The 22,115-nt window shown below is 41.4% G+C and overlaps 1 protein-coding gene and 1 long non-coding RNA gene across 2 annotated transcripts in view; one reads left to right on the top strand and one right to left on the bottom strand.

Moving 5' to 3' along the window:
• Positions 1-22,115, top strand: part of AIG1 (androgen induced 1) — a 246,783-nt gene that overhangs the window by 184,037 nt on the left and 40,631 nt on the right. The window contains exon 4 of the mRNA XM_028121438.2: positions 11,960-12,075. Coding sequence (XP_027977239.1) covers positions 11,960-12,075 — 116 coding nt within the window. The remainder of the gene's footprint in view (positions 1-11,959; positions 12,076-22,115) is intronic.
• Positions 14,964-22,115, bottom strand: part of LOC114222785 (uncharacterized) — a 49,810-nt gene continuing 42,658 nt past the window's right edge. The window contains exons 3-4 of the long non-coding RNA XR_003612018.2: positions 18,569-18,614; positions 14,964-15,017 (exon numbers count right to left, since the gene is read on the bottom strand). This is a non-coding gene — a long non-coding RNA (uncharacterized LOC114222785). The remainder of the gene's footprint in view (positions 15,018-18,568; positions 18,615-22,115) is intronic.

The raw sequence follows: 22,115 nt of genomic DNA, 5'->3' as shown, positions 1-22,115 counted from the left end.
AGCTTGGTGACTTAGTTCCATATAAATATGGTTTGGGGCAAAGTAGCCCCCTTTTTCTGTAATAGAAAATTACAGCTTTTGTTCTTTCAAGATGAATGTATTTTCTTGAATTCACTTATGTATCGCATCCAGGAACTAATTTTTTATTCCTCTTAAATTGCTGGGTTTTTAAATAACAAAACTAATGGAAAAATAGGGTTTACCTAAGAGAAAGTCATACTATCATGGTCCTTGAACACAAGTTTACTGAGACCCTATTAAGTGCAGGGAGCTGAGCATACAGTGGCCAGTAAGGTCTGTTCCTTCTCCCTAAAGAACTTGTTCCCACTGCATTGGGTTCTCCTTCCTTCATGTTACCTGTAGCATTATGTGGTATATTAATGTATTATATAATCACCCCAGCTTGGAAATGCATTGGCCTAGAAGTGTCCACATCCCTTCTTTTAATAACAGTCCATTGAGCAGAACTAGTCACAATGGCCCCACCTAACTGTGGAGGTTCAGAGAACCATGAGGGATGATCCTTTTAATGAGCAGAAAATGACCCTGTCTTAAGTATATACTACAGTGAAAATCCCAAACATCAGGGGGTTACAGTCAGAGAGAAGAACATGAGCAAAGGCATGAACACATGAGGCCTTTTGGGGAAACAGAGTTGCTAATATAGAATGGTCTGAGATTAATCTAGAAAAATAACTTAAATCCAATAGTATAAGTCTTTGAAGGCAATGCTTCTAAGAAACTTGGACTTTGTTCTGAAGATCATGAGGAGGTTTTAGAGAAGGGAACCAAATGGTCAGAATTGTGTTTTTAGAGAAATACCCTTACAGTGGAGGATGCTGATATATATGGATAAGTGGATTCTGTTGAGCTCAGAATAATTTTTGAGAAGCATGCAAATAATATTAAAATCCTAGTTTCTTATTTTTGAAGTTTCTTTTTTAATTTCAGAGTGCTCCTAACAATGGGTTTTGTTTTCTGTACTTGCTCCCTAAACTTGTCAGTGCCTCATGATCCTTAAGAAGGTTTTAGGTTTTACTGACTACAGAAACACCCGATTAAGTTTCCTCTTCCCTGGCCTTCTCCCTGTACCATAACTCCCTTGGCTCTCCCTTCCACCACCCCTCAACCTACCCAGTGAAGTGCTCTTCAAAACTTCAAAACACTTTTAAGGAGGGTCGGCCAAAGACAAGACAAAAAGGTGGCATGAAGAGCATCTCAGAAAGAGAGGGACTTTTGTGTCAGTGGATTGGGGTTATTCTCACCCCTGCCCCTCTGGCTAGCTGAGGCCCTCAGTACACATGGGATTTACCACCAACCATGAACAAAAAGTCTGCTCTGTAAACTTGAATGTAGAGCCATTCATCTCTCTGCCCCTGAAATCTTCCCAAGGTGAATGGGTGGTTGAGAGGAGGCAGGTTCCCTCTCTTACAAACAGCCATAAAACCAACAGGTACCCTTCTCTGATACCAGTTCTTCCACTTGGCTATGCCCCTATCCTTGGGTCTTCCCAGGTGCTCCAGAGGCAATATAGCATCAGGGTTAAAAAGGTGGCTCCAAAGCCAAACAGCCCAAGTCAAAGCCCAAATCCACCACCTTCCAGTTGGCAACCTTGAGCAACTTTCTTAACTTCTCTGGGCCTCAGTTTTCATAAAATAGAATTGATAATAATATATGACTCAAAGGATCTTTGTGAGATGTAAATGAGTTTTAATCCATGTAAAGTACTTCCTGTAGTTCCTGGTATGCAGTAAATATTAGACAGTATTATTTGGCAACATGTCTTAAGTGGGAGGTCTCACAAAATAACTTCACTTATTTTTTGCATATACCACACAAGCCACTGTTACTATAGGATTTCATATAATCCTCATGCAATCCTAATGAATTTGGCCTTTTCTGAGGTGAGAGACTTCAAGTCTGTATGAGCCTAATTTTTTAATCTTATTTTATTTAAATTCAATTAATTAACATATAGTGTATCATTAGTTTCAGATGTAGAGGTCAGTGATTCATCAGTTGCATACAACACCCAGTGCTCATCATATCACATGCCCTCCTTCATGCCTGTCACCCACTCACCTCCCCTGTAGCAACCTTCAGTTTGTTTCCTAGAGTTAAGAGTCTCTCATGGTTGATCTCCCTCTCTGATTTCGTCTTATTTTATCTTTCCCTCCCCTCCCCTATGACCCTCTGTTTTGTTTCTTAAATTCCACATATGAGTGAAACAATATGATAATTGTCTTTCTCAGACTGACTTATTTCACTTAGCATAATACCCTCCAGTTCCATCCATGTCGTTGCAAATGGTAAGATTTCATCCTTTCTGATGGCTGAGTAATATTCATCTGCCGATGGGTGTCTCTATGAGCCTAAAAGAAATGCATTCCTAAGAACAGATACCTATGGGGGTCAAGAATCTTTGTCTGCTCTGTTCTGAGATATATTTTAAGTACCCGGACTCCTGAGTGGCACAGAGTAGGAGTACCATAAGTATTTATTGAATGAATGAACAAACAAACAGGCCTGGGAAGCAGTGTGTGTCACTCAGTAAATGCATGGGTTTTGAAGTCAGGTAGATCTGAGGTCTCAGGCTGGCTGCACCATTCTGTAGATCAGCATGACCTCTGACAAGTTCATCCTTCTCCCATATCCTCATTTATAAAATGAGGGTAAAAATAACTATTGCTTCAGAGTTGCTGTCAGAACTAAGCACAACACTGGGGGACACTGTCTAGCATAAAACTGAGCATATACTAGGCGCTCAGTAAATGGTACCTATCCTTGTTATTGCATATTCAGTATTTATGCACATAAATTAATAAGGGGGGAAACAACACAAAACACAGAGAGATGAAATAAATCATGTTTATGTGTTTACGTGTCAAATATGTATTTGGCAAAATTAAAGACTGGCTTTCTTTTTGTTCTTTTCCCTCTGCTGTCTTCAGCATTATGGTGCTTACTAAAGTGAGAGAGAAAACAGTAGAAGGGGGACCTGTAGGCGGGGAGGCTGCAGAGAAGTAGGGGAGAAAGCAGGCTGAGGAAGCTCTAGAAGAAAGTCAGGGAGAGAATGGAGTCCATTCTGCAAGAAAAAGCAAGGATAGAAGGAGAGGGGAGTGGGTTGGTATAGAGAAATCTCTCCTCTCACCAATCTGCCCTCCACCCTGCCTCTAGCTCGCCCTTTCTACCGTTAATATCCAAGTCTGGTTCTCCTAACTTGTCTACATCAAACTCCATGGAAGGAGTCTAAAAGCCTCTAGAGGTATCTCTGCTTCCTACAGGACAAAGTCCATATAAAGCCCTCCATGATTTGGGTTATGTGCTACCTGACCTGCCTGAACTAAACTCTTCGTTCTCCTTCATGTCCTACGGAGGTGACAGACCTCTCAGTGATGTGTGCTGTGCCTTCACACACTTCCTCTTGGCTCTGTGAATGAACGTCTTCCTTGAAGCCCTAGTCACACTTAAAGACCCAGTTCGAATGTCTCCTGCCACGTGAAGTTTTGCCGTGGCCCCCCAAGCAGACCAGATCCCCTGGGCCGCTGTACCATCACAGGTCTGCAGGCCTGTGAGTGTTCCACCATATTGTAATCATTTGACTCTCTGAGGACAATAATTAGAGGTGCTATTCTGTGAGAACTGCAGACACTCATTGTGCAGTGTTCATGGAAGAAGTCAATATAGGTCACTTTCAAGTTGCTTTTATAATTTCAGGTACAGCATGGGTCATCTCTGGCATCACATTCCCAAATAAAATTCCTTTTGGTGGCCCACTGGCTGCTGGCTCCAGGGAGCGCTGAAGCCCCCTAACCATGCCACAGACGCTTAGCACCTTGTGGATATCTTCCTTAGAAAGATTCAGCAAGAGATATTAACTGGCCCTCAAGTCATATTAAAAATGTTTTTTAAATGCAAAAATAAGAACCCAGTAAAATGGTGCCACTGTCCCATTGTAATTATTTCTGTGATGGACCATTTGCTCTTAACTGCAAAGATATGCCTGTCTTAGTGTCAGTCGTGGCACTATTTTGTTTATTTGGCCTAATTATTAGAACCATATCCTAATGGTGGTTGGGGCTAATGTGAGGACTGGGCAAGTCCCACATTGGATACTGAACTCATGAAAAGTTTTGGAAAGTGCCCAGAACATCCTGGCACTCAATAAACATCCGTTCTATCTGAATCTAAGTTTCTGACCCTCGGTCACATTTCTAACCTGATTCTTTTTTATTATTATTATTTAAATTCAATTAGCCAACCTATAGTACATCATTAGTTTCTGGTGTACTGTTAAACGATTCATTAGTTGTGTATTCTGAGATGCCCGTGTAAGCCAGCGGGAACAGCTATCCTCCACCACAACACAATCCAAAAAGCACTGGCAGTTTCTGGAAAGATTCTGTGTCATGATTGTACATATTGTGGCATAGCCCCGCTAAAAGCAGCGCCTCAGCCCTTGGGAGCGGGAAGCCTAGGCCAAGGGAAGGCTCCATCTGACTTGTGGAGAACTGGAAACTACAGTGTTTAAGACGGGCAGTTCCCTGTCCTGCAAAGCACTAAAATATCTCTGCTATGGAAGAGAGTGAGGGAGGATGACAAATTTTGAGCCAACCAATTAGTAAAATTAATAAAGACAGTTTCGGGTGGCAGGGATCAAACAGGTGGGCAGGTTTTCCGAGTTAAAAATGTAGGTGTCTTAGAGCCCGCGTCAGGTTTGTTTCCGCGGTGCCTGGATGTCACGGGCATGTCCTCACCTCCACTGACTCCGGATTTACAGTTGCCCCAAGGGAAGATCCACCCAATTCTGTGCATGTCCCCACCCAGCCCTGCTTCTCCCTGGATTCTTCAAACATTTGACTTATTTGGAGCGCCCAGAAGTTTGCAAAGTTCGGAGAAGTCAGCGTTTTGTGATTTTTGCCAATCGTCTCTGACATCACCTTTTCTTACATTTTAGATCATGTTTTGGTTAATACAAGGGGTTTTATCTTCAAACTTGGAAATTCCTTCTTGCTTTATTACAGAATAAGATTCCTCGCTTTTAATAACCCCCATTTAATCTACAGGTGTGGGGGAGAGCAAGCAAAATATTGATGTTACAATATGGAATGTACACCTTCCTGTATCTTAGAGCAGTTTTCCATAATATTTTTATTTGTGATACACCTGTAAGTTGTTAAGACACCTTAGGTACTCTCCCTCACCCCATCCTGCCAGGAAGGTCTGGTCATTTCTCCAGCCCTGCCTGCAGCCTGGGCCGCCCCAAGAATGCAGGTGCATGGTGACACCTGCACCCACAGGCACAACCATCCTTCACCTTTTTATTTATAGTCAAAAGTGGTCATAGGGATATAAGAAACCCTAGATATCCTGACAAACGTGAAGGTAAGAACTGTGGTTCGCCTCCATGGGGACCACTGTGAGCTCTACTCCGCATCCAGCACACCAGATACCCTGGAAGCAAGGCCCTGCAGTCTCATTTTTAAGAAGCTCGCCTACTGATTTGATGTACACATTACTTTGAGAACATGCCCAGATGTCTGCCACTGTCCCCCAGATGCACATAGGTGGACATGGGCCACCAGGTCTCTTATTATCCAGCTGAGCAGGGGCTGGTCAGCCGTACCTCACATTCAGAAGCCGGTTTTGCCTCCAAGGATGAAATGATTTTTGTCTGGGATTCACGTGGTATGGGAGCAATACTCTGCTATTAAAAAATATTTTGAGACGGAGAAAGACCTGAGAAATGGCGGTTCAACATACTCTTCAGATCTTGTTTATTGTTTTCTGTATTGTACACTCAGATGGCAACTGTAGATTCTAGAGCTCTAAAATCATCTTGAGCAAGTTCCCTAATTCATTCATTTGGCTCTCCTGAATTCATGCCATCACGCAGCATAGTTTTATCCTCCTATTTATTCCCCAGCGAAGTTTATTCTAAGACTCCCCTTTGGGGTAGACTACCGACTGCCATTACAGATAATCAAAATGTCTTTCCTAGTAGCGCGTCCAGATCCTCCTTGTGCCTTGTAAATCCATTTCTTTAATCCTGTTAAATACCATTAAATTCCTCCATCAATACCTCAACTTCCTACTCATCTTCTCTCCATTTTTCTGACAAAAGAACATCTGTTCATAAATCAAATAATTGAGCACTTAAAAGGTAGAGCTACAACTTACAGATAATCTGTTCCAGTACATCGGCAGAGTAGCTCTGATGATAGATAATTTATGTGTTACAGGGACCTGGCATTCAGCAATATTGAATCACGTAGTGAAAAGGTAATTCCCTCTCAATTATTTTTCAATCCTTCTGATTCCATTTAGGGGAGTCTCTATCTCATGCTAGTGTATCTTTAATGCCCCTCTAATGCTTGCTAACCTCCCTACTGAACATATCAAGCACTGGCCTCAGAATCAAAGCCATCAATCAGGCCCACATATTTAGCCAACATTTATTCAGATCAGTTAGTTTTCATTGTATTTATTTTTGTGATTATCTTCTATCAAGTGATATTCTATTTATGAGAGTTTATAAGTCTCATAAGTCTCCCTGTAAATGCATTTATTTTTCTAATCTGAATTGAGTAAGAACATTTTTTAAAAATCAGGTGGCATGTGACAGGGCTGCAGTATGATTTTTGACTTTTGTAGGCCCTAGGCACTTTACATTTCTGGGTCCTTTCTGACGTTTATTTATATGTACATATATATGTTTATACATTTATTTAGATATATATTTATATAAATAATAGTTTATATCTTACATATGCATATATATGTATATATATTATATATGTAACCTTTTATGACTGCATTATTATAAAGATGAATATAATCTTCAACTCTAAATGTTCATTTTTTTCTTCTGATTATAGAAGAAATTCAAACATTTGGACACCATGTCTACCATGCCTAATGCCTGGGTGAGCCCTACAATGTGATATAGCAAAGCTTAAAACACTACTTTGTCATGACTGAAGTTTGATGTGTACTAGTTTAATGCAACCCCCTCATTTTACAAAAAAAAAAAAAAATACTGAGCTTCACAAATGTATAAGAACCTGACTCAAGTCTTATAATGTGGTAGGATACAACAAGAACTAGATCCCAAATGCCAGTGTCCTGATCTTTCTACTTAATTCCACTGCATTCTTCCTGGGAGGCTGTCCTCCAAAAGCCTTTTTCTTATCCCATCTCCTTCACATCATAATTAAGTCACGGGTCCCTCCTTGAATCTAGCCCTCTGCTCTAGGCTGAGCGTCTCTGTGCAGAGGTGACAACACGTGGTGGGTCCTCTCTGCGGGCTGACCTTTGCCTTGGGATGCTGCTCAGTTCCTGGTGATAATCATTGCTCCGTAAAGGAAACCCACCTGAACCCCATTAAGAAAACCCACAAAGGATGCCAAAACCCAAGACAGATTTGCGCTTCCCTTTTTGGATGCGATTTTTTTTTTAACACAGTCTCCTTAACATTAGCAGCACTGGAAATTGGAGCTTGGGATAAGATAACTTCTTATATTTTAGACCAGTGCTTTCTAGGGCAGAGTGTATAGATTAAATCAAAAGTTTATGCCTTGGGCTATCAACCTTTCATCTTACTTAGGACTTAAATAGTAGAACCTCAGGAACTCAGCTGCGGGCAATTGTTCTATTGACAATGCACTGCAGAAAACAGTCCAATGCAATTCTTAAGAGCCCCCTCTGGCAACCAAACTTTATCTCTTTCTTCGCTCATTCAAAGTGTATCTACACCTGAGAAAACCTTAAAAGGTATTTGCAGGGACACCTGGGTGGTTCAGTCCGTTAAGCATCTGCCTTTGGCTCAAGTCATGATTTCAGGATCCTGAGATCGAGCCCCACATCAGGCTCCCTGCTCAACAGGCAGTCTGTTTCTCCCTCTGCTCCTCCCCCCCTGCTCATGCACTCTCTCTCAAATAAATAAATAAAATCTTTTAAAAAATAATAATAATAAAATAAAAGGTATTTGTGTTTGAGAAATAGAAACAGATCATTCCTGAGTATGCTTTTTTTTTTTTTAGTTGTCAAATGATCCTTCATTGAAGTATTTTCCTTTGTGGTTCTTAAGTAGCTGGGCATTCCACTGTACCACTGTTGATATCATCTATGATGTCATGAGGATGGCGGCCATCAACATTGCAACCCACAAATTGGGAAGTCCCCAGATTCTCTTTTAACGGCTCCAGAGAGCTCTCTGACTATAAAGATTGGTACTGCATCTGTCGGGCAATGTGGACAATTTCATCAAAAGTGAGACTTCCACTGTGTTTGCCGGTCTTTTGCTTCTCTCTGTCTCTGACTGGTTCTTGGGGGCCTTTGACGATAGGGCAGAGGCAGAAGGTACTACTCAATCTGGGCCTGTCTATTCCAAATGGTCAGTTTCACTGTCATGTTCAGACCCTTCCAGTCACCTGTTGCCTTGCATGTCATCACCAACCTTTTTGGGAGACAGACCCAGGGTCCAGTCTTGGGGGCTGGGGCAGATGTGGCACCAACTTCCCAGCTCATGCACTTCGGGACTACGACTTTGATCTCGCTGGGGTGGAGTTTAGGCTACACGGCAAAGGCAGCTGCCAAATGAACTGGATGCAGGATGACCAAGAAAGTTACACCTTGATCTCCTCTGAGCCGAAAGCTGGAAGAGCTGCCTGCAGCCGTCTTTCTCACTGCACCACTGAAAAGTCCCGACTTTATGCTAGCTGATTGTATTGTTTATTATCATTCAGAATGTTATACACCGCAAGAAAGAACACATTTGGCAAAATACATTTTTTACAGTGAAGAGCTCTTTGTTTATTTTGAGGCTCAAGCAAAAAATAGTTCTGGTCAGTTGAGTGACAACGTAAGTGATTTTCAGTCATCCACTCCCACGGGTTTATTGAGTCAAAGATTACTTAACTATATCTTTTAAAAATATAATTCTAATGTAGGAAACAGAGCCTAGCATTTGGAGACAGAACTGGTCTTGAACCCTACCTCCAGATGTACTAGCTCTATGATCTTGGGCAAGATAATGACCTTTTCTGAGTCTTTGTTACCTCATCTGCAAAATGAAGTTAATAATTCCCATTAAAAATGTTGTTTTGAAGATTAACTTATCTCCACAAATATTTATTGAGCACCTCTTTTGTGCCAGGCTCTTTTCTACAAATACCACAGTGAACAAAACATAGGATTACCATTCTTGTGCAGCAGGTGGTCTTGAATGGACTTGAATATTTCCTTCCTGGTTCTTAAATCATTCAAGCAGAGTGTTGCCTGGGAGTGGATTAGAACTGGATTTCTTGTACCTGTAGTTCTGAAATAATGATCCCTCTTGCTGCTGCAGATTTTGGGTTACAATTGAGCTGCTAAAAGTTACTTAGAGATTCAGCAGGACCACTTATAGATTTTTACGATTTTATTAGTTTATAAAACCTTAGCTACCTACAGAGCAATGTTTATATTTGCTATAAATATTTTACACTACTATTACTTTTATCAATATGTACTGTTTAACAGTAAACATCATTTGCCTTACACATTTTTAGAGAGGTAGATATAAATTCTTTAGTGCCTGAAAACTCTGAATGATATGTTGTTACCCTGAGATTTGCCACTGGGCCAACTGGCACACAAAAAGATCTTTTGTCATTGATTATGTCATTGATGGAACAAGTAGCTCCTTTTTCATGGTGATGATGACATTAATGAAGTGATCTAGAAAGATCTTCATTTTTCAAAGAGATTTTCTGTCTGGCATCCTCAAAATACATCCTAACCCTTCCAGGTATGACATCCGATAATCAGCAGGTAGGCTGAGTAAAAGAATGATAACTAGATAACTAAGAATATTCAGATTAGTTATTTGAACTTATATAATTTTATAGAAAAATGGATGATTTTCTGGAACAATGGATGAAGAGGTAGAATTTAAACACTTTTTAATATTAACAAATAAAAATAATATGTCATCATGGTTCTATAACTGACACAGGCCACCAGAGTCAGCACTATCTTCAGTGTAAAATGGAGTTAATAATTCCCATTAAAAATGTTGTTTTATTTTTCCCCGTGTGAGATTTGACAAGACTTGGACTTATTGTTAGCTATACATTTGAATTTTACACATGAATGCACCATTACAAAACTACTGTGGGCATCTCAAATCATTGGTGAAACTCCAGGCCAATGTCATCTGAGGTGACTAGATTATAATGAATAAAACGATAAAATAGATCTTTAAAATGCATACTGTCTCTGTATCAACACACATGTACATTTTGCATGGTTCCCTTCAGAGCTAATTATACCGTTTTAGAACAATAAAAGAGAAGCAAAGGATAAGGAAATATAAAGCTACCCAACTGTGGAATCACCCACCTGACATTCTAGGAATACCATACTCTAATTACTGATATATTGGTAGTCTTCACAGTTATCTAGAGGAGAACATTTAAAGCAAAAAATTTCTACTATCTTAGTATTTCTTTAAAAATCTTGTATTTCTGTTTTTTCTATAAATATAAACAATATGGTGCTTCAAAGATCTTCACTTTGATATCACTACCATATCTTTTCCTGCCAAGGCCCACCTGCCACCTGGTACCATGATACTTATTACAGTTTGAAAATTGTAACATTCAATTTCCTGTATTTTCCTGGACTATCCAAACAATACAGTGAAAGCAGAGCAAAGATTCTTTTGTGGCCATTAAGGAGGTACTAAATAGAATTCAAATTTACTCATGGTTCAGTTCTCAGTTCTGCCATCTTCTTACTCTTGAGAAACTTCAATGTTGGAAGATAAATCTGTATCCTAACCCAGTTTTACCTAAGAAGATCTTTGTCCCTTATATCTGTCCATCAAATTTCAACACCAAGACAAGCTGACTTTCCTTTCTTCTTACCAAATTTCATCCCCATCTTGGCCCACTGAAATGAGCATCGGAGTGGCCACTGGGTCCAAAAGACAAAAAACAAATGGGAAGTTCCCATCAAGCTTCTTTGGAGTCTGTCTTCAAACATTATATCTAAATCCATGCTCTGCTGGTACAAACCAGTACATCCTTTCTGGAAGCTAATTTGGCATTATTTCCTAGTCTGCTGCTGGTACACACGTAATTTGGCATTATGCCTTTAACTATAAGAAAATCGTCTAACCTTCAGACATTCAGACAAATAATTCTACAAAAGATATTCATCATGACATTTTTCATAAATGAAAAATTAAAAATCTTTTACTACTTAATGTCCAAGAACAGGAATTGGTCAAATAAATTTTCGTGTATCCAATATATCCATAAAATGGAGTTTCAAGCAACTACGGACAAGGTTAATATTCTAGAAGAATTTCTAAAATGGCATATCAAAAATTCTCATGTCGGGGCACCTGGGTGGCTTGGTTGGTTAAGCATCTGACTCTTGATTTCGGCTCAGGTCATGATCTCAGGGTTGTGAGATCTAGCCTCCAGTTGGGCTGACATGCAGGGGGTGAACCCTGCTTAAGATTCTCTCTCTCCCTCTGCATCCGCCAAAATTCTCATGCTGCAGTCTCAAAACAAAATTCTGTGCACGGTATGATCTAACTATGTATAAATAATACAAACAAGGAGGAGGAAAAGACATCCACCAAAATATTAACAGTGGTTATTTTTATTCCTCTCTTATGTTCCAATTTTTTTCTTATACATCCTTCAAAATTATTGAAATTTGCTGAGACAGTCATAAATAAAATAAAATTTTAAAAATTCAGATACAGAAGAAAAACACCAGTAGAGCGATCAGTGCACCACATGTTTTCCTGTCCATCCTACCTCTTAGAGGAGCCATATACAACCGCTCCCTGCTGTGGCGCTTTTGCTAGAAATTTGCACTATTTCTTCTCCTACTGGAGACAAAACAAGTATTGAGGGGCAATGATAAGAATCTGTGTCACCTGCTCTTTGTTCTTTTTCAGCACACAACAGTTTTGCCCTTTATATTAATCGAGATGAGGACATCACACCATGCGTATCCCAGCAGGAGCAGTGGACTCGCCGCCATATGTACCTTCTCTGTTGGCTATATATTATGGTAAGGACAGTGCCTGCTGGGCTTTCGTATTGTATTTGATTTTGCACTGCTAAATTTGGACACATATTTCATTATGGATATAATCACTAACAGATTCACACTGCGTGCCTCATTTGGTCCAGGACCTGGGCTTTGTCTCATTTCCCCAGATGCTTATATTTTTAGAAAGTATATGCCAAACCTCACACAACAGGAATTTGTTGAACAATCCCATGTAAGCAATGGTTCTTCCAAGGCTACATTTTTCAACTCTTTTTCAAACTAAATGTTTTTCTTGGACAGCAGTTTTATTGCTTAAGGGCTTTTTGCTTGGGATTTTTTTGTTGTTGCTGTTGTTGGTGAGCAAATGCAAATGAGGACAGAAGAAATGGCCTCTTTAGAGGAGTGACCTTAAATTTCATAGGAAACAAATGAAAATGGACGTTCTCCTGAGTCAGTTTACAACCTGTCTTACAATTAGCGATTATGCATAGCAGGCATTTAAGGGTTGTGTTGTTTTTTTTAATTGGGATAAATAAATAACAAGAAATCTCCGCTTGATCTGTTGGGCACGAGTAAGTCCCAAGTGGGTGGTGCTACATTTATCTGATAACAACACAGTTGCCTGTTGAGTTTACTTCACAACAGTTTCAGTTCTTACCATGTTTTAATATTTCAAAATTATTTCTTTTAAGACAATTTCTTACTTCTCTTTAGAATTCCGAGTCCTCTTTGATATATCAGTACACACAGAAGTGTTTCCTCCCACCAACATTTCTGCCTCTTGGGACTCTCTTGTCCTGAGTTCTGGGTCACCATCCCCTCCTTTAAGCCTGAAGGACTGAATCACATTCTTCCAAACACCCCAGAACTGTACGTAATCCCTCCAAAATCCCGGAGCTCTTTGGGAGGCCCAGGCTCTGTGGAGCGTTTTGCTCTAGCCAGCCCAGAAATACAAGATAAAGGTCAGTACAGTACTTCACATACTTTGCAATGAATGATCACATAATGCCCCAGATCTGACCAGAAAGGAAATTTGTTTCTAGGAAGTCATACCCTATAGTTGGATCTAAGGGGACACCCAGATGAAAGACCCCAGAACAAACATGCAGTAATGCTCATTCTATGTGCCGTTTCATCGACTAGTCAAAGACCGTCGTAAAGACTGGGAATGTTTGTTTTCCTCATCACTTTCAAGATTTCTTTGTTTCCACCTAAAATGTTAAGTATTGATTTTCTCTAATAGAAAAGCTCCAAATGATCAGGGCTCACAGGTGAAGTGTGACTGAAATTATGTCTCAAAAATGAATATATGTACTTTATACATATGAACTTGATATTCAAATGACTCTTGTCTTTCAGAAGAGTCATGTAGGGAGGCTATGAATTATTCCAGGGATGCATTCATCTTAAAATCAAAAATCATTAAAAATTAAATCCCCCTTTCCCCCCAAAAATATAGTCTCATTACTTTGTGCTCATATTTGCTTACCTGTGGGAAGGAAAGCTTTTTACTCTGAGATCTCTGGGTGTATTTCTGTGAATTCATTTATATGCCATTAAATTATCTAAATCTTATAGAGCCCCAGAGGTTTTGCGAACTATGTATTTTGCAATGGCTTTTCTTCCACTGTGGGTATACTCAGTCCACATTCCAAAGAGACACATGGAAATACCACATAGCCTTCATTATAGACCCCCAAGATCCCTCATTAAAATGAATCATTACTCATGCTCTTCATGCCAAGTGAGGCTTGCCAGCTCTGCATACTCCCTAAGTAAACCAGTACTTGTTTGGACATGTATTTGCATTAACCAGCAAATTCTCTCAGATTTGTTCTGAGAGAGATTTCAAAGTAGACTTTTTCCTTTGGTGTTCTGCCCTAGGTATTCATAGCTATGCCAAGAGCTAAACAATGCCCCTCATATCATGTCATAGTATATAAATCCAAGGATTTTCATTGTCATCAAACAGGTACTGGCTTTTCCTTTCTACCAGACTATCTCAGAGCTGCCTTACTGGTGATATGATAGTAGAAGGTTCAAGATATGAAATCTCTTGGTAGCATACCAGGATTGTAACTGGACATTCCAGAACCTCGTGCCAAAATGGAAGAAAGCATTCCCCTTATCACATGCTAACTATAAAACAAATAGATCTCCCCTGCCATCCCCTGCATGGTGGAGCTGAATCCATACCTCTGCATCTGCGGGCCCGACTGTCTCTGTTTTGTTCTGATTCCCCCTCACTGTCCATTCCCACAAGGCTCCCTCCTCATCTGAACTTATTGTCTTCCTAGATTTGGATAGCCAAAGTTGAGACAGCGTACAGAGCTTTCACTCATAGACTGGAGCCCATTGAGATGCCACCCTGAGTGGCTCCATTTCCCAGCCTCTCGACTTCAGTCCTCCCAAGCTGAGCGTCAGAAGTCATCCCAGACTCCTTTTCTGCCTCCTTCTGCCTCCCACCATACTCCTCTCCACTTACTCAGGGTCTGGGACACAAACATCTCCCTGTCCACTCATGGTGGGCTCTTAATACCTCTTATGCATACCTCCCCTCCATCATCATTCTCCCACACATTCTCTGCACCCTAGTTGTGGGGTTTCCCCTAAAAAATGAGATGACCTGTATTATCTTACACAGGGTAAAACACAGAGGTCCTCTTGGTTTCTAAGGCAACAGTAATTAACAGGAATTGTAATGAATACCATTCTTTTGAGCTCTGTGCCAAGTGCTTTTCAAATATTATGTTATTTAGTTCCCCAGATAACCCTTTGAGATAGGCATTATCTGGCCTATTTTACAGATAAGGAAACTAAAACTTAGAGAGTATATGACTTGCCCAAGGAAAAGCCACGTGTCCTTGTTGTTGCCAGATCTGGAATGCAAGCCCGGGTGTGGCCACAGTCTGTACAATTCACTGTGCTCTCCACTGCCTTCTTCTTGGTGAAGAGTACCTCTGTGGGTGAACAGATTGTGTGTTTAGTTTGGTTTTGTTTTGAAGCAATACATCAGAAGCAGCATATCTAATAGTTAAGGCCACTTCCTGGGTTAGAATTCTGACTCCTTCACTTAACTTTTCTGAGTTCTAACTTACCTGGGTATAAAATAGGGACAAGGACCTCACGGGGCAGTTGTGAGAATGCAGTTACTGTATATACAACCCAAGAACAATGCCTGGCACACAGTAAAAAATTTCTGTATTTTCTTTTATTGGTGGTAGCCTTTTGCTTTTACTTTTACCTTTTACTCTTTCTCACTCACTCATACACTCTTATCACTGTACAAACCCAAAATAGCCCTAAAGGATATGAAAATATCACTTTTGTTTGCTTTTTAAGTTTAAAAGGACCAACAGGAATTCTTGAAGGGGGACTGAGTAAAAGAGAGAGCTTTAAGATCATGGAATGTTATACGCAACTAATGAATCGTTGAACATTATATCAAAAACTAATGACGTACTACTATACGTTAGATAATTGAATTTAAATTAAAAAAGATCCATGGAATGTTGATTGCTGTCACCCTCTAGTTGACAAATTCTGTAAAAGAAGATATCCTTACTCTACCTATGCAGGACTCCTCCTGGTAGCCAATCTGTTCCTTGGCTGTGGCCCCCCGGCACCTCACGTCTTTGTCTCCCTATATAGTACCGGTACTGCTCACTGCTTTGCTTCTCAATCTGAAGGACATAGATAGAGGAAAACCACCCCAGCTCTAGGAAATGTATATCCCCAAAGGTTCAGCAGTGAGTCTTCTCTATCCTGAGAAGGTTTCTTCCAGCCCCTGTCCATTCCCCCCCTCCCACAGTGGTTCTTATTCAGTACAGCCCACACGAGATCTCAGAGCCCATGCATAATACATGCTAACACTAAATACAACACAGACAGGAGTAAGGAGGCATTAGGGAAGGGGAGAAAATGAGTCGTAGGAGTTTCTTCTTATGGATAAACATGTCTTGTCACTACAGTGAGCTTATTTAAAGCAGAAGAGAGATTTCTGTTGTCTCTGGGCCCTACTGGTTTTTGATAAATTTCATATTCCAAATCTCATTACCCCAAATGTGTCCATTGTGCAACTTAGCAAAACAGAAAATAAAACAAAGTAAAAATCAAGATAAAGTGTGATCTTTCTTTCATGGTATAGTCTTAAACTTCTCTAAATCAGAGTTCTAGTTCCACCAAACTTGACTATACCTTAGCTAGGCGATTGCAGATTATTTTTTTGCTTTCTTATTGAAACTTTTCTTTATTTCCTCAAGTTTGTGCTGGAAACAAATATTGTTTCTTAAAACACAAGAAAAAAATCTTAAAAATAAGATTGTACTCAAATTTAAGTCTTGGAAAGAATTTTTAGCCATGAACAAGTAAAATTATTAGCATAAAATTTACACCCTCTTCACTAAAAAAAGGGAAATTTTAGGCCACATGTAAAGTCCCCCTATTTAATTATATGCTTCTTCCCACCAGTTAAGCAAAACTGGCCAACATGTAGTTGTTCTCTGACCAGCAGATGACATTTTCCTCTGTTCAACTTGAACCTTTCACTCTATCATAACTGCCTATGCTGATAACTTTTACATCTATTAACAGTGCATGAAAGTTTTCCTGATTTCCTGGCAGTGGAGAACAGGGACCAAGTTGAAAGAGTAATGCAGCATATGCCTCACATTCTGAAGAGAGGTGCTTTTGGGGGGCTTATAAAAGACAGCCCAAACACTCTGTTCCCTTGCACATCACCAAAGCCATCCACACTCTTTGCCATGCCCATCTTCCTAACCTTCTTTCCTCAGACTGGCTAGGAAGAAGGAGAGGGTCTTAGCAGTCTTGAGTTGGGGTCTAGGGGGGCCACTGGGGAAGGAAGTGCCTCCCCACATTCACCAAAGCCAAGTATAAGAGGCTCCAAGGGAATCCTTGGTAAATACCAGGTATAAGACAGGAATCTAACTTGGGAAGAGACTTGTTAACTTTTATTTGCCTCCTGCCTGAGCAAGAAAAAGAGCATTGGATGGGTATGACAGGGTGGAGGGAGGGGCAGCTGTAAGGCAGCCTATGACCACATCATTTGTACGTGGCAAAGATGGGTGAGCTTCTTGTGGATCTGGTTTGACATTGAGGGAGAGCGCTGGGCTCGAGGCTGTCTCAATGGTGGCCCACCCAAGAAGGCCAGCCCCTGGGCAAGGGTTTCCAAACAGCAAGAAACTGTAGCATACTGCCATGAGCAGGAGCCAGTCCATCTCTCACATATGGAAACTGAAGTAGAGAAGCCCCTCAGAGATCCCTACAAACCTCACACATATGTACCACATGCAAAAGTAGGCATCTGAACATCAGCCTCATAGCATTTATCAGTGGAGAGTAGGTATTAGCAGAGGAAAAGGAGAAACCACTTGCACAACCATGAACAGTGAAGTCCGGAGATATTCATCTTCCTCCCATTTCCCCTCCCAGGTCCCCGGCCAGGATAGAGACATCCCAGAACCAGGCTATGCCCTCCCATTCTACTTCAAGGTACTGGAGGAGGAGGCAGAACAAAAATACAGAGCCCCCTCCCACTCAAGACTCTGGCAATAATGCTGGTGTGTTCAAGGCAGGCAGAAGGCCCAGGTGTTGGAGCTGAGCGAGGGGAGAGTGACCGGAGAACCCTGGAGTGGAGGAAGGATTATGTAGGCCTCGTAGGGTATGTAAAGACTATGTCCTTAGTTCATACTGAAATCAAAAGTTACTGGAAGGTTTTGAACAGAAAACTGATGTAATCTGAGACATTTTTAAAGGATCACTTTGGCTACTATGTTGAGAATGGACTGCAGGCAAGGATGGAGCAGGAGAACAATTACAAGGCTATAGAAGTAATCCCTTCTGGTAGGCACCGGCATGGCTTGGACCAAGGTGGTGGAAATGGCAGTGTGAGAACTAGAAGGATTCTGGATATATTTTGAAGATAGAGCCAATAGAATTTCCTACTTAATTTTGACCAAATCTAAGTTAAACTCTGGGCTCAGCCCTTCAGTACCTTTATAATTTGATATGGTGGGCAGAATAATGGTCCCAGAAATGTCCACATCCTAATCTCCAGGATTTGTGAATATGTCACCTCACATGACAGAAAGAACTTTGAAGATGTGATTACATTAAAGACCTTGGGGTGGGGAGGTTAGCCTGCATTATCCAAGTGGGCCCAAGCTGATCATCTGGTTTCCCCAATGTGGTTAAAGGGGAGTGGGACTGTGGGAAGAGGGTCGGCTGGATATTACAGGAAAAGGACCCAAACCATTGCCACCAGCTTTAAAGATAGAGGAAGGGGATGATGAGCCAAAGAATGTGGGCTGCTTCTAGCAGCTAGAGAAGTCAAGGAGACAGATCCAGAAAGAATACAGCCCTGCCAACATCTTGACTATAGCCCCCTAAGACCTGTGTTGGACTTCTAACCTACAGAATTTTAAGATAAATGTGTGTTGTTTTCAGCCACAAAGTTTGTAGCAATGCATTATAGCAGCAGTAGAATACTTACACACTTGGGCAAATCACCTAGTCTCTGTCGGCCTCAATTTCCACATCTGAAAAAAAAGAGGGTCATGATACTTAGGCAGGATTACTGTGAGAATCAGAAAAATGGGTGTTGGGGCTTCTGGGTGGCTCAGTCGGTTAAGCGTCCGACTCTTGATTTCTGTTCAGGTCACGATCTCAGGGTGGTGAGATCCAGCCCTGTTATCAGGTTCCACGCTGAACGTGGTGCCTGCTTAGGATTCTTAAGATTCTCTCTCTCCCTCTGTCCCTCCCCCCACCCCCACGATCTTAAAAAAAAGGGGGGGAAGAAAAAAAGAAAAATGTGTGTAAAACACCTGCCACATAATTGGCACATAGTCCTGTAGCCATTGTTGTTCTATTTATATCCTAAGAATACTCAGACATAAAGTAACCTAACCCCAGCCCCTTTCTCCATGTTTCTTCCCTCATTAACCTCTTGTGCCTGTTAGGTGGAGGTCCAGATCCTTGAAGTCACACCATCTTTTGTTCAGTCCCCTCTTCCCTTGCTTTGAGCAGATCGCTTATCCTCTCTAAGCCTAATTTTTACCACCTTTGGAAAGGGAGTAACACCCAGTGCTCCACGCAGAACGTGCCCTCTTTAACACCCATCACCAGGCACTGGGTGTTATATGCAAACAATGCGTCATGGAACACTACATCAAAAACTAACGATGTATGGTGATTAACATAATAATAAAAAAATAAAATAAATAAAAAAAGGAGTAACACTTGCACCACAAAATTGCTGTGGGGACTGACAAGCACATGGGGCCCTCGGGAAATGATCGTGTCTTTCCTTCCTCCCACCACAAAAATCCTGACTGTCTGAGGAGTATATGGGAAAGTCCCCTTTCTTTCTCTCTCTTGTCCCCACAACCCTTATTTTCATTTTATCCTCTGCTCTTCTTATGGATTCTGGTCCTGCTTCATGAGCTTTGTGTCCCCTCACAACCTACTAAGAATGCTAAAGAGTTTTCTGAAAATTTCTTAGGGTTCGAACATTAAGTTATTTCCCAAGCTCTGCTTTTCCCCTGAGAACCAAGAATGTCATTGCTTTCCCATTATTCCGATCTGCTTATTTTTACAAACACGTTGTTGAGATGAGTTGTTGTTTTCTCATCTTCTGGACAATGGAGGGCTTGCCAACTGAGAGCATGGCTTGCACTCAGCCCCTCAGAGTGCCCACTTGGGTGTTGATTAAATCAGTTTCTTAGATCCGCATCTGGACAGAAAAGCCTTGTGTGTATAATCCATCTCAGTTCCCAGTATTTATTATTCTGAGTTTCATCTTTTCTTACCCCCAACAGCTGGTTCTCAGACTTGCTGGGGGCACATAAAGAACTAGAATTCCCCGTATGCTGTTAACCATGCCCCCCGCCCCAAAATCATCCTCTATGTGGTTATGACCCCACACTTCCCAGCACAACATCCATACCAACATGACCACTTTCTTTCCCTGTAGTCTTCTGGAATCACCAGTTTGATGCTGCTTGTGTCCTCGATGTTACTTGGCAATTTTACTTTGCATTTCCTCTACCGGCTCTGCCAGTCCCGCCTCCACATCCAGCTCATACTCCCTAGTCCTCTCTCAGCAGATGGCCTGATCTTGTATTTCACAGAGACTCTAAAAGACTTCAAACAAGAACTCTTTCCACTTCTTCCTGCACACATCCTTACTGTGCCCACTCCCTTCTTATGACAATAGGGGAGGAATTTCTACACCTTCCAACAGGGGACCATCCCTCTGCACTCTGGCTGCTCCCCACTCCAGCTCTTCATCCATCATCATTCCATTCTCCTGGAACTTCAGTCCCACTGACAGGCCCTTCCAATAAATACTAGAACACGCTCCATCTTAATCCCACCTTAAACATAAATTACCCTTCTGGGACCACCCCCTTTTACATCTAGCTACCACACTGTCTCCCTACTCACAGCCGAGCTTCTCTGAAGGGTTGTCTACTCTGCCTCTAGTCCTGTTTGCACACTTAAGATACAGGACTAAAAAATGACTCATGAGCCAGTGAGCTTGGGTTCTGCTTCTACAATATGCCTTTGGGCAAGTCATGCCACCTCTCTGTGCCTTCACTTCCTCATCTGTAGAATGACATAATAAGAGCACCTGCCTCATAGGGTTGTTGTGATGATTAACATAGCATTAATCTTTAGTGGATGTAAAGCCTGAGCCCGGAGTGTGTACTGTTATCATGAACCCATTCCAACGGGAGTTAAGCTGCATTACTTTAGCAAAACTTTGTTGATGTTACCAGTGACTTCTTCTTTGCTGAAGTCATTGAATGCTTTGTAGACCTCTCCTCCATTGATATTTCAGCAGTTTTGATACTAAATTATGCCCCTTCCTGAATCACTGTCTTCTCAGACATGGATGATGTCACAATCTCCCAATTTCCCTCCCCGTTCTCAAAATGATCCCTCATAGCATCATCTGCAGGTTCTCCCCACTCTGCCCAAACCCCCATGCTGGAGTACTTTGGAGCCCAGCCCTCACTCTTCTTCTTTTTTTATTTATTCACTTTTTAAATTTTATTGTGGTGAGAATACTCAACTTGGGATCTGCCTTCTTAACCAAAGTCCTTTTCTCTCACTACCTACTATCCCTAAATAAACCCATTAACTCTATGTTTGCAATTTCTTCCATCCCAGATCCTCAGCTCAGTGCTCTCTGCTGATACTTACTCATAAGCTTCTCATGCTTGCAATTGCACACCAAGCTCAGGCAGTACCTGCTTTCCCAACTGCACCCCAAGCCTGTATTCCCTGGGCATTGCCATCCATCCAGGTGTTCATGCCAGAAATCTATGAGACACCCACAGCCCATCTTTCTGGGGCACTTTACAGACAGTCTTTCACCAATTGCTGGCTTCTGTACTTCCAAAGTACTTGAAGAATCTTTGCCCTTTGCTCCCTCTCCACTGCCAACACCATGCCCCAGCTTCTGTTATCCCTCTCCTGAACCACACACAGAACTGCCATTCCCCCCGCCCAACCACCCCTGTCTATCTGCAGGATCCTTGGGTGATCCTTTAAAAGCACACTGACCGTGTCACTCTCTTGCTCAGAGAGTATGCATGACTTCCCATTGCTTCTAGGAATAAAGTCTCAAGTTTCTTTGCATGGCCTTGAGGACCTGCATTATTTGACCCCACTGACCTCTCTAGCTTCCTTGTCCCCCTTTGCCCTCTCTGCTTCTAGCTCCAGCCACAGTGACCTTCTCTCTAATGGTTAAAAGCAATCTGTTTCTTCTAGGTTCAAAGCTTTCACCTTCCTCATACCTCCACCCAACCTCCCCTCAGTCATGCCCCCACAATTATTAATTCCAAAGTCTATTCATTCTTCAGTTCTCAGCTCAACTATCTCTTTCTCAGGGAGGCCTTCTCTGACTCCCAAGACTTGGTTCAGGCTCTCTATAGTACACTACTGTATTGCCCTGTTCATTTCCATCTAAGGAGTTAAAAAGCAGTTGTTGTGGTGTTTTTTTTTTTATTTTATTATGTTAATCACCATACATT

This window comes from Eumetopias jubatus, unplaced genomic scaffold (assembly GCF_037043125.1).
Source record: "Eumetopias jubatus isolate StellerSeaLion01/CBP00866 unplaced genomic scaffold, mEumJub1_p1.0 scaffold_6, whole genome shotgun sequence".
NCBI lineage: Eukaryota > Metazoa > Chordata > Mammalia > Carnivora > Otariidae > Eumetopias > Eumetopias jubatus.
Note: the sequence above shows the minus strand (reverse complement) of the source record. Positions and strands in the feature narration are given on the sequence as shown.